The 14,215-nt window shown below is 32.3% G+C and overlaps 1 protein-coding gene across 2 annotated transcripts; it reads right to left on the bottom strand.

Annotated features, from left to right (window-relative positions):
• Positions 1-2,418: 2,418 nt before the first annotated feature.
• Positions 2,419-12,431, bottom strand: LOC123224086 (formin-like protein 14). Of its 2 annotated transcripts, XM_044647614.1 has the most exons (18): positions 12,276-12,431; positions 11,939-12,064; positions 11,126-11,829; positions 10,825-11,046; positions 9,251-10,578; positions 9,017-9,140; positions 8,109-8,180; positions 6,551-6,649; positions 6,421-6,462; positions 5,843-5,923; positions 5,705-5,755; positions 5,549-5,630; positions 5,354-5,448; positions 5,013-5,084; positions 4,779-4,895; positions 3,510-3,578; positions 3,365-3,431; positions 2,419-3,030 (listed from the first exon to the last, which is right to left on the bottom strand). In XM_044647614.1, exons 2-18 carry the CDS (start codon positions 12,009-12,011, stop codon positions 2,840-2,842), a joined length of 3,489 nt encoding a protein of 1,162 aa, XP_044503549.1. In that variant the 5' UTR covers positions 12,012-12,064; positions 12,276-12,431; the 3' UTR covers positions 2,419-2,839. The 2 variants fall into 2 exon arrangements, 1 of the variants encoding a protein (XP_044503549.1); XR_006503897.1 differs by lacking the exons at positions 2,419-3,030; positions 3,365-3,431 and having other exon boundaries at positions 4,779-4,870.
• Between the last annotated feature and the right edge of the window lie 1,784 nt (positions 12,432-14,215).

Genomic DNA, 14,215 nt, shown 5'->3' with positions numbered 1-14,215 from the left:
TGCACAAATAATCTAAGATTAGCGTTATATATGCACCTTTGTGTACAAATAAAAACATGTCACCATATGATTAGATGTTATTTTATCTCGAATTTAAAATTACTCAATCATATGATCGCATGTTATTATTTGTGCATAAAATTGTACACATAATTTTATTGATAATATAATGTCTTATGTGATTAGATAGTATTGATTAGAGATAAAACAACAACCAATCGCATAATGATATGTCATTATTTATGCACAAGTTTGTACTCATTATTTGTGCATATAGTACTCCTCTAATTACAATCGCAAAAATCAATAATAATATAGATACAAATAACGATGCGTCACCATATAATTGGGTATTATTTTATTTTTAATTTATAAATATTCAATCACATGATAATATATCATTGTTTATATATAAAATTATACATATAATACTACTCCACCAAAATATGCAAAAAAAAAAAAAAAAAAAAATTCAGAACAATCCGAGCAATTATGGAACCAGAATGTCAAGAGAAAAAGAAAGGCAAGATTACAACAATCCTAACATATTTTTGCTTTTTTTTTTTTTTTTTTTGTTGAACCAAAATTATGAATTTCATAATAAAAGAAACAATAGAATAGAATTGAAAATCATTAAATTTTCATGTATAATTGATATTATAAAGTTGTTAGATTAACATTATATTCATGTTATAAGTTTTTTTATTAGTATTACAAGCTTTTACTGTTACTCTAACCATTATGAGAATTAGAAAAAGAAAAAAAAAATTAAGTTAATCCCCTAAATTTGCTTGATGTTAAAAACATAAAAACATAATTAGAGAGTTAAAAAAAAAAATGAAACTAAAACAAAAATATAAATTTATATTTTACTACTTTGCAAGAGTGAACTTCGAGACAGTACCACCAACCTTCCAGCTCTAGAAATTGATGAGAAAAATTCTAAAGTGCAGAGAAGAGAAGAAGAAAACTGAAAGAAAAACAAAATTTTGAGTTAAGAAATAAAAGGACATTATTTATTTATATCACCCAAATTGGAAAATCAAAGAGAATTTCAAGTTAATTAGGAAAGTTGAAAACAAAAATAAAAGTTAATTCAGTGTCAGACAAGGAGAGTTTATTTATTTATGTCATCTGGTTAAGAAAAAGCAGAGTTTAAATGGGAAAATAATCTGATAGTGCCCAAGATTAGATTCTCTCTTGAATTTTCACATGAGCAAATAAATTTATTTTACCATAATTTTTTTTTACATTAAACGATGAACACAAATTTTACTGTAACAAATATATATTTCATTCTGTAGGACAAGACAAAGAGGGTTATTATGTTGGAATCAAACGTTAAATAAGAGTTACCCGATAAATTAAGTCAATAATCTAGACAAAATAAAAATCTTACCAGAAATACAAATTTATCTAATAAGTAATATTATATGTTTTTATTTTAAATATATAAATATATATATATATTTATATATATCATCATATGATTTAATAACTTTAAATTAAAAATAAAATAACACATGTGATAACACATATAAACTTGTAGATATTTATATACATTTAATCTATGCCCTTCGATTAGTCCTCAATTCGTCTTTCATTGGTTGTCGTCGAAGCTTCTTCACAAGTCATTAAAGTCATCAGTGGTTGCAGAAGAAGAAGGGAGGACAGAGATAGTGGCCATCACCGAAGAAAAGAAAACCCAAGATTTTAAGGGTGGAAAAGTCACTTTTCAAAGTTAAGTATGCACGTGAAATGTCTATTTTCAAAATTATGTAATTAGATATTGTTTTTTCACGTAATAACACATTATTCAGAATCACTAATTATATGATAATACATTATTTTTATATACGAATTTTGTATAAAAAATAAATACATATAATATTACTCCTTTTTAATATCATAAAGAAAATTTCATGGATACATATTTTATATAGGTTTGATAAATTAATATTAATTGTTTAATGAATTTGTAAAATTCCTGCAGACTTCTAAATCCTAAGAAAAGGAGAGAAGCATCCACATGTTAAGGCGATAACGCTTGCCTAGCAGGTTCAGATATCACAAAGCAAAGATGAAAACCAATGTGAGTTGTGAAATAATATGGACAATATATATATATCATATCATCAAATTCTTCAAACAAAAAAGGAATTTAAACAGAATTTCTTATTTTAAAACCCTAAAACAAAACCACCAAAGTTAAATGGGAAATTCCAATATTCAAAACCATAAATGCTTTAATAATTAGGAAGATTAAATTTAAACATAAGTTTATTAGATTAATATCATAAGAGAAAGTCGATTACAGACTTTAAACATAAAAGTAAAATATATAAAATTGTATTTTTGAGCTGGTAAGGCTTGCCTTCTTCATTCAGACATTGCAGATGTGAATATAATGGGAAATTAAAGTTAATTGTGCGGGGCAAGACAAATAATAATGTCTTACAACCCAGCAAATAAATAAATAATTTGAATTGCTGAAAATTTTTACACCTCTATGGTTATAATGCAGAATGGGATTTATTTATGAACATGCTTTCCAGTTGAAAAATTGTCTTTCACATAGACTATTTACAGCTCAAAACATAATTATGGAAAGACCACCCCATATCAAAATTTTGAGCTTCATGGAAGATTTCAACTCTCTTCAAGGTTGACTGAGAGAAACCCCATTTTGCTGCAAATTAGACAGCAGAGTTTACAGTGAAGAAGCTGCGCAACACCACAAACAATCAAGTTCATCATTCTGTTTTGAATGATTAATGCAGCTCTTGCATCTTGCTAACATGTGCTTGCCATCGCATTCATTGAGGTGTATTCAGGAGTCTTATTTCTGAACTTGAATATTATGTCTCAAATTATAAGTAGAGACACCGTCTTTCTTCGCAGATAAATTAGCTGCTGCCTTGTCTTTCATGGCTTCCTTCTCAAGTTTCTTCTTCTCTGCATCAGCCTGCTTTTCATTCTCCTCTCGTGCCTTTTTGAACATCTTAACGAAAACCACCAAGATCTGTGTCACTGCATTCAGAAGCAATAAAGAATCACCAATTTATAGGAAAATGTAATTTGATCAATAATCATTTTAGAGAAGAATTCCCTCAAATTGCTAACTCTGAGCAATATAGACAGAAAATATTGAATGATTTGCATTGACTTCATCTACTTAGAAATAGGAGAACAAGCAAAACTCTAATCAATTGCAGAATTATTACCAACTTCACTCGACAGTTGCACAAATGCCACAAAACACAAAAAAATAAAGAAAAATCATAGAGGTGAAAAAACATTTTGATTATTCTTCTTCATCAAATGTACTGGTAGTTTAGACAAATTATAGAAAAATGTATCAAACCTTGCTCAAAAGGACACCGAGCTGGATCTTCACCAAAGTAATGGGACAATGAATCTGCATTTCTCCCCTGAAACAGAATCCGTTCTTAAGATGCAAACTAGAGCTAAAATGCACTTCAGTATACGGGCTGAAATCTTAGACTCACCACTTCAGAATATAAGGATATAAGGGCCCTTACATCAGCTTCAGCAGTGTCAAGAAAATTTATCAACACCTGAAAAGCAGGAAGTTTATATGTTAATGCAAAGCACATGTTTGCTAAAAAATGTTTTGGCATGCTACTGAACATCATTATCATGTTCATCAAGAAAGTTCACGTCTAAGGAAACAAGCTCACTGTGGAATTAGTACAGGACACTCTCTTAGATGAAATAAGCTCTTCACATAGTTTAACTACTTAACAACACAACTTAGATCTATGATGCTCTTCCAAAAGAATGAAACAAGATATGTAAAACCATGCAAGTTATTATCATTATTAGTTAAAGAAGATAGTGGGTGAGGTAAGAAAAAATATTTTAACTATGTTAAAATGCGCTTTCCCAAGCACCTCTTTAGAGGGGAAAGAAAAAGGAAACATACACAATTTTGTGTTAACAGCAGAGAACCTTAGACCCAATAATCACAGCTATGATCAAATTGTTCACACAAAATTCTGTTGCATAATTTGAAGAATTATTTATCAAGGAAAAATTAATCAGGCTATGAATTAACACAAACTACTTGAAATAGCAGCTTAAGTTCAGTTTTGATCAGGCCAAGTTGTTTCCTTAAGCACACTTGCTAGTGGTTTGTATTCATGTCTCTACTGGTCTTGCTCAGTTCCTATCTGCCAAGTTCTTCCAGTTCTGCCTACATTAGTGGATTTCTGAGATTATTCAAATTACTACAAAGACTGGCTGATTCTGAATCTTCTACAGATTATACTTTTAAGATCTTTGCATTTTGATTATGATCAAGTTAACTTCAAATCAAAGGATTTTTAAAACCCATCTATGTAAGGATTCTATGCTGTTTACATGAGAACACATGGACCACACAGAATCAACCAGTAACAAGACATAAATAAGTAAATGGCCACTAGTAACAATACCATTGATATCCAGGATAAAGTCAATGATTAACCAGTAAAATTTCCTTATTGGGTATTAATGTCCTATTTTGTCTCATACAGCTGGGAAGTAAAGCAAGAATCTCTACTAAAGGAAACACCAAATTATGAATTAACTGAGGCATATATCTAAAACTATTGCACAAGAGATAGTTAGCAAGTTGCTTGAATCAATCTACATATGCCATAATCTTAAGGGTACAGAAATTTTCCTTGATTTTATTCTATTTAAAATATTTAACCATGTGTTTTTTATACAAAAGATTATTTTATAGAGTGAGCAGGTGTCATTATTATTCTCACCTTCTGAAAGCCCACGGAAATAGCACCATCATTTTCTGAAGCTGACAATTCTTGTTCAACCTTCTCAAGACCCTTACTTACAGCTTGCATTTCTTCAGCCAGAATTTTCAATTGAATCTAGTTATTTGATGTGAAGGAAAAGTTAATGAAAACAAGAAAAGCACGCTATTGAAGCAGAAAGGCAAGGCTATCATTAACAAGTTAATCCTAATAAGAAAACAGAAATAATTATACCTTCGATGCAGCTTCCAAATGAACAAGATCCTTGTCAAAATCCAGCAACTCCGGCATTTTCTCAGCAAGAAGCTAATGAAGACAAAAATATTACAAAGTTATCACAAAAAAACCCATTCTTACATCAAAAATGCCAAATGGAAAATTCATAATGCAGGATTTTAGAAAATGCTTTTGATGAATTATGACACAAGCATTAGGTTCGTTTTTCCTGATAAGTATCAATTAACTGTGGTAGATTTTGCCTCCCAACAGTCTGAGAGAGAAGAACTAAATTACTATTTTACAATACCCACTTATGATCCAGGTAAAAACTTGAAACATTATTTTAGTTATTCTACCTTGCACAAGTAATGCATTAGAGTCATTTTGTTGTTTCTGGCACGAGTGTCAGATAATTTGAGAAGGCTGTCCAATTTGAACCCTACAGCAGATCCTGCAATACAATACAAAATAAACCAATGATAAAAATACAGGCATCAGAAGCAAATTGCACAAGACTGTCAAAAATTAAAATTTAACCAACAAAGTTGCACCTCGAACTGTGCCTTGATTCAAAGCATTTCCTAATGTGAGAATAGTCTGCATTATCTGACGCAATTTCACCGATTCTTTTACCTGAAAATATGAGCAAGATAGAATGCAAATAATTTGTATATTCATAAATATTACAATATTAATTTTGAAGTTACCTCTCTGGAAGCAGCATTAATGGTATTCAGGTTACGTCTTAAATCCTCAACCTTTCATAAAATTGCGAAATTAAACACCGTATACCATCAATAATAATAGTATGCAGAATTCAATATACGAACTGCCTGGAAGTATACCTGACTACAAAAGGTGATTTTAAAGGAAAAAACTCGTAACTTAGCTTCTACTCGTGGAACCTTCATCAATGCCATGAAGAACTGAAACGTCATATGATGAAAAGTATATTAGAATAATAAAAAAAGGTACCTGCACATATTCAAGATAATTACATAAGTCATGTTTTTAAAAACTGGACCAAGCTAATCAAATCAGCCAGAAAACTGGAGAACCAGTCTACAAACCAATCAAAGTAACCCCTCAAAACCTTACTAAATGATCCAATCATCCCAATCAAGTCAACCAGAAAAATCCACACACTAGTCAAGTAGCACTTACCAACTGGTCTATTTGTGAACCTGCCAACCCATCTGGGGTTCTTAAGTGCCAATGTCTGATCTAAGAACTAAGATCCATTCGTATCCAAAAAAAACAAAGAAGAAAAAAATGACACTTTTTGTGAGCTTTTGCTCCTAGTGATACATAAGTAGACACCTAGGAACATCTCTCTATCTCTCTCTGTCCCTCTCACACTAGAAGATCATATGTAAATTTAATGAGTGAAACTATTTTTAAGACATAAGTCATCTGAACAGACCTGTTCACAGTTTCCAAGCATGTCCTTGTTACCTGAATAATTCTGAAAATGGAAACAATAACATGTCAGACATATATACAGAAACATATCACTTACTCTGTAAAAGGTTCATATGAACATATAGGATTACCTTCAGCATATCAATTTCTTCCTTAGTGGGACAGAATTTGATTAGGTTCTCAACCTGATCAATGTCTAGAGCAGAAGAATCCAAAGCTAGAATTGCACTCTGGAAACACAAACAAAACAGAAAAAGAACATCAATTTCAAGAATAAAATGTTCAAAAATCAAATATAAGAGGGAACACAAGTTAATTTTTAAAAAGGGGGAGAGAGAGAGAGAGAGAGAAAGCAAAATTAATTGGGACAAAGAATAGAGTCAGTTTTCTAGCAGAAAATAAATATAGTAACCACTGTCTTAGTCCCCAAACTAATGACAGGAAAATTTTCACCACTTTTACCAAATATTGATTTTTGGCTCACGAATATCACTGCTTACCAGATAAATACCACAACAATATGAATCATGATAATTGTTGCAAGATGGAAAGTTCCATCATAGAATTGCAAAAATCAACATCAATATCGTGTTTTTTTATATTACTAAAGAAAACTGCAAAGAAACATGGCAAGGCAACACACTCCCTAGCTCCTATGTGAACAATCATTTAGGACTAGAAATAAGAAATCAAAGATACAGTACTAACAAAGCCTTAAAGATATAGCTCCAACCTCCAAAACCTCTCACATCACACTCTTACCATATCTCCAGTCAAGATCCACGTCCCTAACCAGTCAAATGATCAACACCAAAATGTATCCTAACATTAGCAGTCCATACATTCATCACTTCCGCATCCCCAAACAATAACAAACCATTTCTGACAGTATGCAACATGTTGATTGTTGTAGTATAATTTATTTTCATTTGAACTTGTACATCCATATTCGACAATCTAAATACAAATTGCTACAACTTACTCATGAACATAAGAAGCAAAACTTAATTGCCTCAGAGGGATCAGAAACCTCCCCAGCTCTTGAATTAGAAACCTCTCATGTATGGTGTACTAAAGCCACACCTCAAATCATGGCATAGCAACAAGATTATTAAATCAACTTGCACACCAAGATCAGGCAAGATGCAAAACATAAATAATTTGCACAAAATAAATTCCTGAGATGTCAATATCACAACTGGCCATCCCTGACATTTTCTTCCAAGAAAGGCAAGTGACAGAAAACCTGAACAGAAACAAATACATTTCGAGAAAATGGAGAGAAGACCAGTGCTATCTCATAGCACTGTGTGATGCATGGAACTTTAATAAAGGGACTTCTCTAAGTTTGCAGAAGTAGAGGTAATTTGCAATATTTTCTAAGTTCATGGATGCAGCAATATCATTATATTCCTTGGTTAAAAATACAGTACTAAGATCATTTGGAAATCAATCAGATAGCTAAAGCACATTTAACACTTGATTGAAACAAAGACATTAACATAATCAAAATGTGATACTGTAGTACCATATAAAATGAAGAGATAAATCTCGGAATTTAAGAGCTCTTTTGACAAACAAACTCTTTTACATAAAGACTATGAAATATGGATTCAATGAAAATTGATATTCCCATGAGTCAGTGAAAAAAATATTAAGACATGTAGCATGGAGCAGAGGTGAACTTACAATCATATCTGGCAAAGGAATTTTTATTTTCGTCAACATTATTTCACAATTATATGCTCTACGCAAGTCAACCTGTCAAATATAGCAAAAATAACAAACTTGATCCATATGCCAATAGTAAGAATAAAAATCTCAAATGTATATGCATAAATGAAATTGGCAACTTTTAGTTTATCGCTAATGATGCCATTTCTCAATAACCAGGCTCACCAGGAAGGTACCATATCATCAGAAATTCATTCAATTCCCTTAAAACAATTTTCATCCTCCAATGTTAATAGAATGCCAAGGTCAAAATTAATGTTTCAGCGATTTTTCAGATTTGTTTAGGTAAGATAGTAAAAAGAAAAATATACACACAAAAATATGATCGTAGTATACTTTTGAATTCTCAAGGAAGCATCAAATTTACACAAGGACAAACATAATGCAAAACAGGTTTTTTGGAAAGCCTAAGATCTAAATTATCCCTAAGTAGTTACTAAAATTTCAGATATAAATTATCCCTAAGTAGTTACTAAAATTTCAGATATTTGCTTGAAAGAAAACAAAGAATTTTAAAAAACTAGCAGGCAATATTAGTCAATAGCATATCTAACTTTAATTTTATGATGCATAATTTTACTTCCCATCCATTTTCTCATGCATACCACTTTTATTTTTTCATCTCTATTTCAGGTAGACAAGGATCTTCCAAATTTTTTTCTCTTAATACTGCTAGTTTTCTTTCCTTTTTTCTTCTTAAGTACGATAAACAAATTTCATTTGATTATATAATCTGTAATGTTACTAATGAAAATTATGGATGCAGAGGGTCAAGTTATACCTTCTTTTCAATTAATAAGAGCAATAAATGCAACCTTTTTCACCAAAAAAAATTTAGAAAATAAAAGAAAAAATGGCATTACCAATTGCACTTTCTCAGGTTTATTGAGGCTAGAACCACGTCGAACTCCAACTTTGTTAGTTCCACTTGCATCTGACACCGCTGAGAACAATCTTTCAAGTTCCATCATATCTATTTCAGGGGCCCTACCCAGAATTTTCAAGATCATCAGGTGACAATAGAAAGATGTTTTTTTAGCATCTAAAAGAATTTATCAAAGAGGTGATGTATGATAAATATACCAACTTTAGCGCACCTGGACTGATTTTCCTGTTTCTGAGAATCAGCCCATAAACTACCCTGCACTGGTCGAGTAACTTTCACCCAATGTAAGGGCTTTAATGAAGTTTTCTTAGGAGCAATACCACCTCCACTGGCTAATCGACCTCTGCCAAGACTTGTTGGCTCTGAAGTCACTTTTCCTTTTCCAATAGATAGAGGAGGTGGTGGTGGCACTGTAGAGTTTTTTGGTCCAAGTATTGTGGAAGGACTTGGCTTCATGCCAGGAATTGGTGGAGGAGGAGGAGGAGCAGTAGGAAGTTTGGGAGCTGGTGGTGGAGATGGCCGGATTGAACCTGACTTTGTAGGTCCTAAAGGCGGTGGAGGTGGAGGTGGAGGTGGTGGTGCATTATTAGCATTGCCCAAAAATAGAGGTGGTGGAGGTGCAGGGGATGGTTGACTAGATTTAGAAGTAAGTGAGGGAGGTGGTGGAGCTAGTGGGATGGCTCTAGAAGAATTGTGTTGAGGAGGTGGTGGTGGAGGTGTTGGGATTGATAGGAGGGCTTTAAAAGAATTAGATGGAGGAGGTGGTGGTGGTGGGACTAGTGGGATAGCTTTAGAAGAATTAAAAGGGGGAGGGGGCAGTGGTGGTGGTGGGACTAGTGGGATGGCTTTAGAAGAATTAAAAGGAGGAGGAGGAGGAGGTGGTGGTGGTGGTGGTGGGAGGGCATTAGAAAATGGTAGTGCTGGTGGCAGCAGCGGTGGTGCGGGAATTCCTTCAGATATAAAAAGTGGGGGAGTTTGTGGGTCCGATATGTGGGTAATGGGAGGAGACAGAGATAGTGATGGAGGGGAACAAGGTAAAATTCCATCAGTAGGAACTATTGATTGTGGATGAAGTGGAGATAAAATAGTTTCTGCATAAACTTGATCTAGAGGTTCGGAAGTAACAATATTATTGTGTGCACCACCATTTTCAGAAGTAAAGGTAACTAAATTAGTAGTATTTGAAGGCAGTAATTTCTCCGTATCTGCTATGGGCTTAGGAAAAACATCAAATGCCTCATCCAAACTATCAGCCTCAGCCACGCAAGATGCAGTGCTTTCTTCTTCAGAATCCACAGGTGACGTATATGAACTTCCACTATTTTGCTGTCTTGAAAGTTCTTTTGCATCACTTAAGTCAGATAGTTGTTTAAGTAGCCAAAGGGCAGCATCATCACTGCTATCAACCCACTCAACCTCGCTGAAAAGTTCTTGAACCCTAGAGAAAGCTTCAATGGGCAGTCCACCTTTCTCCTCTCCATTTAAAATTGTAGTCGGAGCCTCTGGAGGGGAGATGCTATCAACTTCCCCAAACAAAACCTGAACTTGAAAAGTTATTTTTGTTAGATGAAAGGATAAAGGGGAAAAAAAAACAAAGTCTTAGAATCTTGCTGAAATTCTTAGTGTCCTTAATCTTGGGAAAGAAGAGCGAAATGAGAAGAAACTTCCATAAATACATAATACTGCTTTTCTTTTTTTTCCTTTTTTGTAGAAAAACTGTCATCATTTGCCTTTCCCTTCTCCCATATATCCACAATATATAGTTAAGCTTCAAAGTCTATTCACCTCTGCACGAAAACCTTTTGGATACTGCTCTTTTGAATCCCAAAGAATGTCCAAGTTTTCGGAGTTAAGCATCATTATGTTGGATCGGATAAATGCAGTGTTAAACATTATTCGAAACATCATGACTTCCCTTTCAGGATCCAAGTCCAAATGAACACACTCTAATACAACATCTCCTTGCACAAAACACTGTATGTCTATTTTAATCACATCACAGTCTGCCTGAAAGAAGAAGACATTCATGTCAGCACCAGTATGCAAATAATGGAGAAAAATACAAGTACAACAGAAAACCTCACACCTGGTGGTAATGACGAAGGGTCTTCTTCTTCTTGCCCATGGAGAAGAGCATTTGAGTTGAAAGACCACCCATACTGTGGAGATTCCGACCAAAAACACGAATAAGCGGCCTGCATCCATTTTGTGCATCAAAGTTTGGAATGGCTCGAAGAATAACACAATCCAAAGAAAGTGCTCGCTCCGGAGGTGGCCACTCTGGAGTAATATTTCTCCTGGCAACATACTGAAGATAACGAAGCTGTGAAGGAAGTGGATTTAAAGGAGACAAGAGCTGCAAGAAACCTTTAGGTGCCTCTCGATGAACAATTTCAAGAGTCCTATGCTCTCCACTATGAAACTTTCCAAAAATCAAAAAACTTGCAAGCAAAAATGCCAGTAGCGGCCAACCCCCTCTCTCACAATGCAGAAGAATAATATTTTGATGATTCCCCATCATAAGCCAACTCTCGCAAACTCTAAGGAAATGTTGAATCAAAGACACTGGAAGGAGAGGGCAACCCTCATACTGTCGCGGATAATCCATGACAGTAACATCATATTCACATAGAATTTCAGCAAACTGACTCCTCTTCTTACCCTCACGAAAATTAAACGCAAGAAATGATGAATCAGGAAACTCTTCATGCAAATCAGTTATAATTTCATGAAGATATATGTGATACATTCCAACTGGTAGAACTTCAGTCGAAAAACATGAATCAAAAACTGAAAAAAAAAAAAAAAAACCGAAAATCCACATATAAAAATAAACTCTAACAAAATTATTCACTACCCAAATCAAAATCCACTCAACTCAATAGGAACAAACACTAACCATATACTCTATCAACAAATTCAAGCAAGCCATCAGGAGGTCTTCTGTAAAAGAATCTACTAAGAAGAGACATTTCTGTCAATTCAATCACAAACGGGGTTTGGGTTCACAACAATGAGCTGAAACCTGAACAAAATGAAAATGCGTAACCTGAATAATCCTTCTACTTGAAAACGATCAAAACTTAAACTTTTTACAGCTGACCCCGAGTATCCAAATGGGTTTTATTTCTCTTTTTTATAATGAAATAAACAGAATTCAGTTCAATTTTTAACTTATCTCAGCACTGATAAAGAAATGTAAATATATTTTACGTTTAATTAATAGAAGGCGAAACCTGAGAGAGGAGAAATTGTGCATTATGAAGTCCGAACGAGTTGGATTTGAAGATGGCACCGCCACTTTCACTTTGAGAACTTTCACTTTCAATTTTAGGACCAATCGGAAGAGACGAGAGGAGACATGACTTTGCCGTTGCTGTCGAATGTTAAATTTGTAATTTTGTTGTCCATTTTTGGGCCCAAAACTATTGGTGCCCACAGATAACCTAAATTACATGTGGTCCAGTACAAGGTAATTTCATATTTGTCCATTTTTACCATTAGGTTACCATCTTTAACGTATTAAAATAACACTTTTGCCCTCACAAGAGTAATTTTTTACTTATTTAAATTTATAAATAAAATAAATATGAAAAAAAAATCAGTTTTTTAACAAATAGCCACCAAATTCAAATTCATCATCTCCGTTCAAACAAAATCCAAAAATCAATCAAAAATAATCAACCATTAATATTAAATCCCAAGTTCATATATATATTCCCTAAATTTATCAAAATTATTTTTGATTGAGTTTAAATCACGCAAGTCAAATTTAAACTTAAATAGAATTGAGTTCTAATCAATGATTAAATTTATTTGAATAAATAAATTAAGTTTGAGTTAAACTCAAATTGAATTTCGAGTCATATTGCTTTTAAACATATATTTTTTGAGGACTCACATAAATTCCTCATAGGGTGCCACAATTTATGAACCTCAATTTTATAAATCAAACTGAATTCAAGCCTCGGTGTATCTAGTGTATACATTTTTGTACTATTCTCAAATTGACCTTATTCAAAACCTTAAAATCTCATTTTTTAATTTTTTATGATTGGGTTCTTATCCCATTTTATTAAATAAGTATATCTGAGACACAATAATCAAATCTATAACTATTATATCAAATATGTTTGGGTTTCATTTTTTATAAAATTTCATTTTCCGCTTCAAAATTAATTTATTATATCAAATATGTTGGAATTTCATTTTTTATAATACCCTTCTGTTTGGTCCAAATTAATTAATTAGAACAAGTTCCTTTGAAATCACTTTTCTTATGTTCTGTCTTCATCATTCTCTCTGATTTGTAGCGATTTTATAATAATTGTAGTGCCAAAGGAGGGCTTCCTGTTTTCTCATCTACTCACTTCATTGATCATACTCGATTGGTTTTTTTTTTTTTTTTTTTGAACTTTTTGGGGAAAATAATAATCTTTTTGATATGAAAATGGTTTTCAGTATCATATCGTTGTTAACATTTTGAATAATTATGTTTCTTATTTCCAAAACTGGTATTTTTATTGTTAACTCAAAAGTGCTAAAATAAAATAGCTCAAAAGAGTTTTTTGTGCACAAAATATGGTATAATTCTAAACTCGCATTCATTAATTTTTTAAAATTTTAAATCTTACCCATAAACTAATTTTTATTAAAATTTTTGATTATAATTAAGAATAAAATTATTATTTTAATAATATTATTAAAAAACTAAAATTTTATTTCTTTTTCACACTTTAGTTTTACTTTCATTTATCATACTTGATTGTTTTTCTTTTTAACTTTTTGGGGAAAATAATAGTCCTCTTGATATGAAAATGGTTTTCAGTATCATATTGTTATTAACATTCAATAATTATGTTTCTGCTTTCCAAAATAGGTATTTTTTATTGTTAACTTTAAAAGTGTTAAAATAAAGAGATATTGAATTTTTTACCCTTTTTTAAACCGTTTGTATATATATGTCACCTATCTCAAACCTTAAACAAAAATATCATAATAGTAATCTATTTTTCTTAAATACTCTCATTAATAAAACTCATACAGAAAGAACCACAATAGTAATCTCTCTCTTTTTCCTCACTCTTCCAACAAATGAAGAAATCTCTACAATATTAAAAAAAAAAAAATTTAATAGAGAAAACATATGTGATTGATTAATAAAACTCGTGAGAAA

The sequence above is a fragment of the Mangifera indica genome, chromosome 8 (assembly GCF_011075055.1).
Source record: "Mangifera indica cultivar Alphonso chromosome 8, CATAS_Mindica_2.1, whole genome shotgun sequence".
NCBI classification, from domain to species: Eukaryota; Viridiplantae; Streptophyta; class Magnoliopsida; order Sapindales; family Anacardiaceae; genus Mangifera; species Mangifera indica.
The sequence above is the reverse complement of the archived record's forward strand: the minus strand, read 5'-3'. Positions and strand labels throughout refer to the sequence as shown.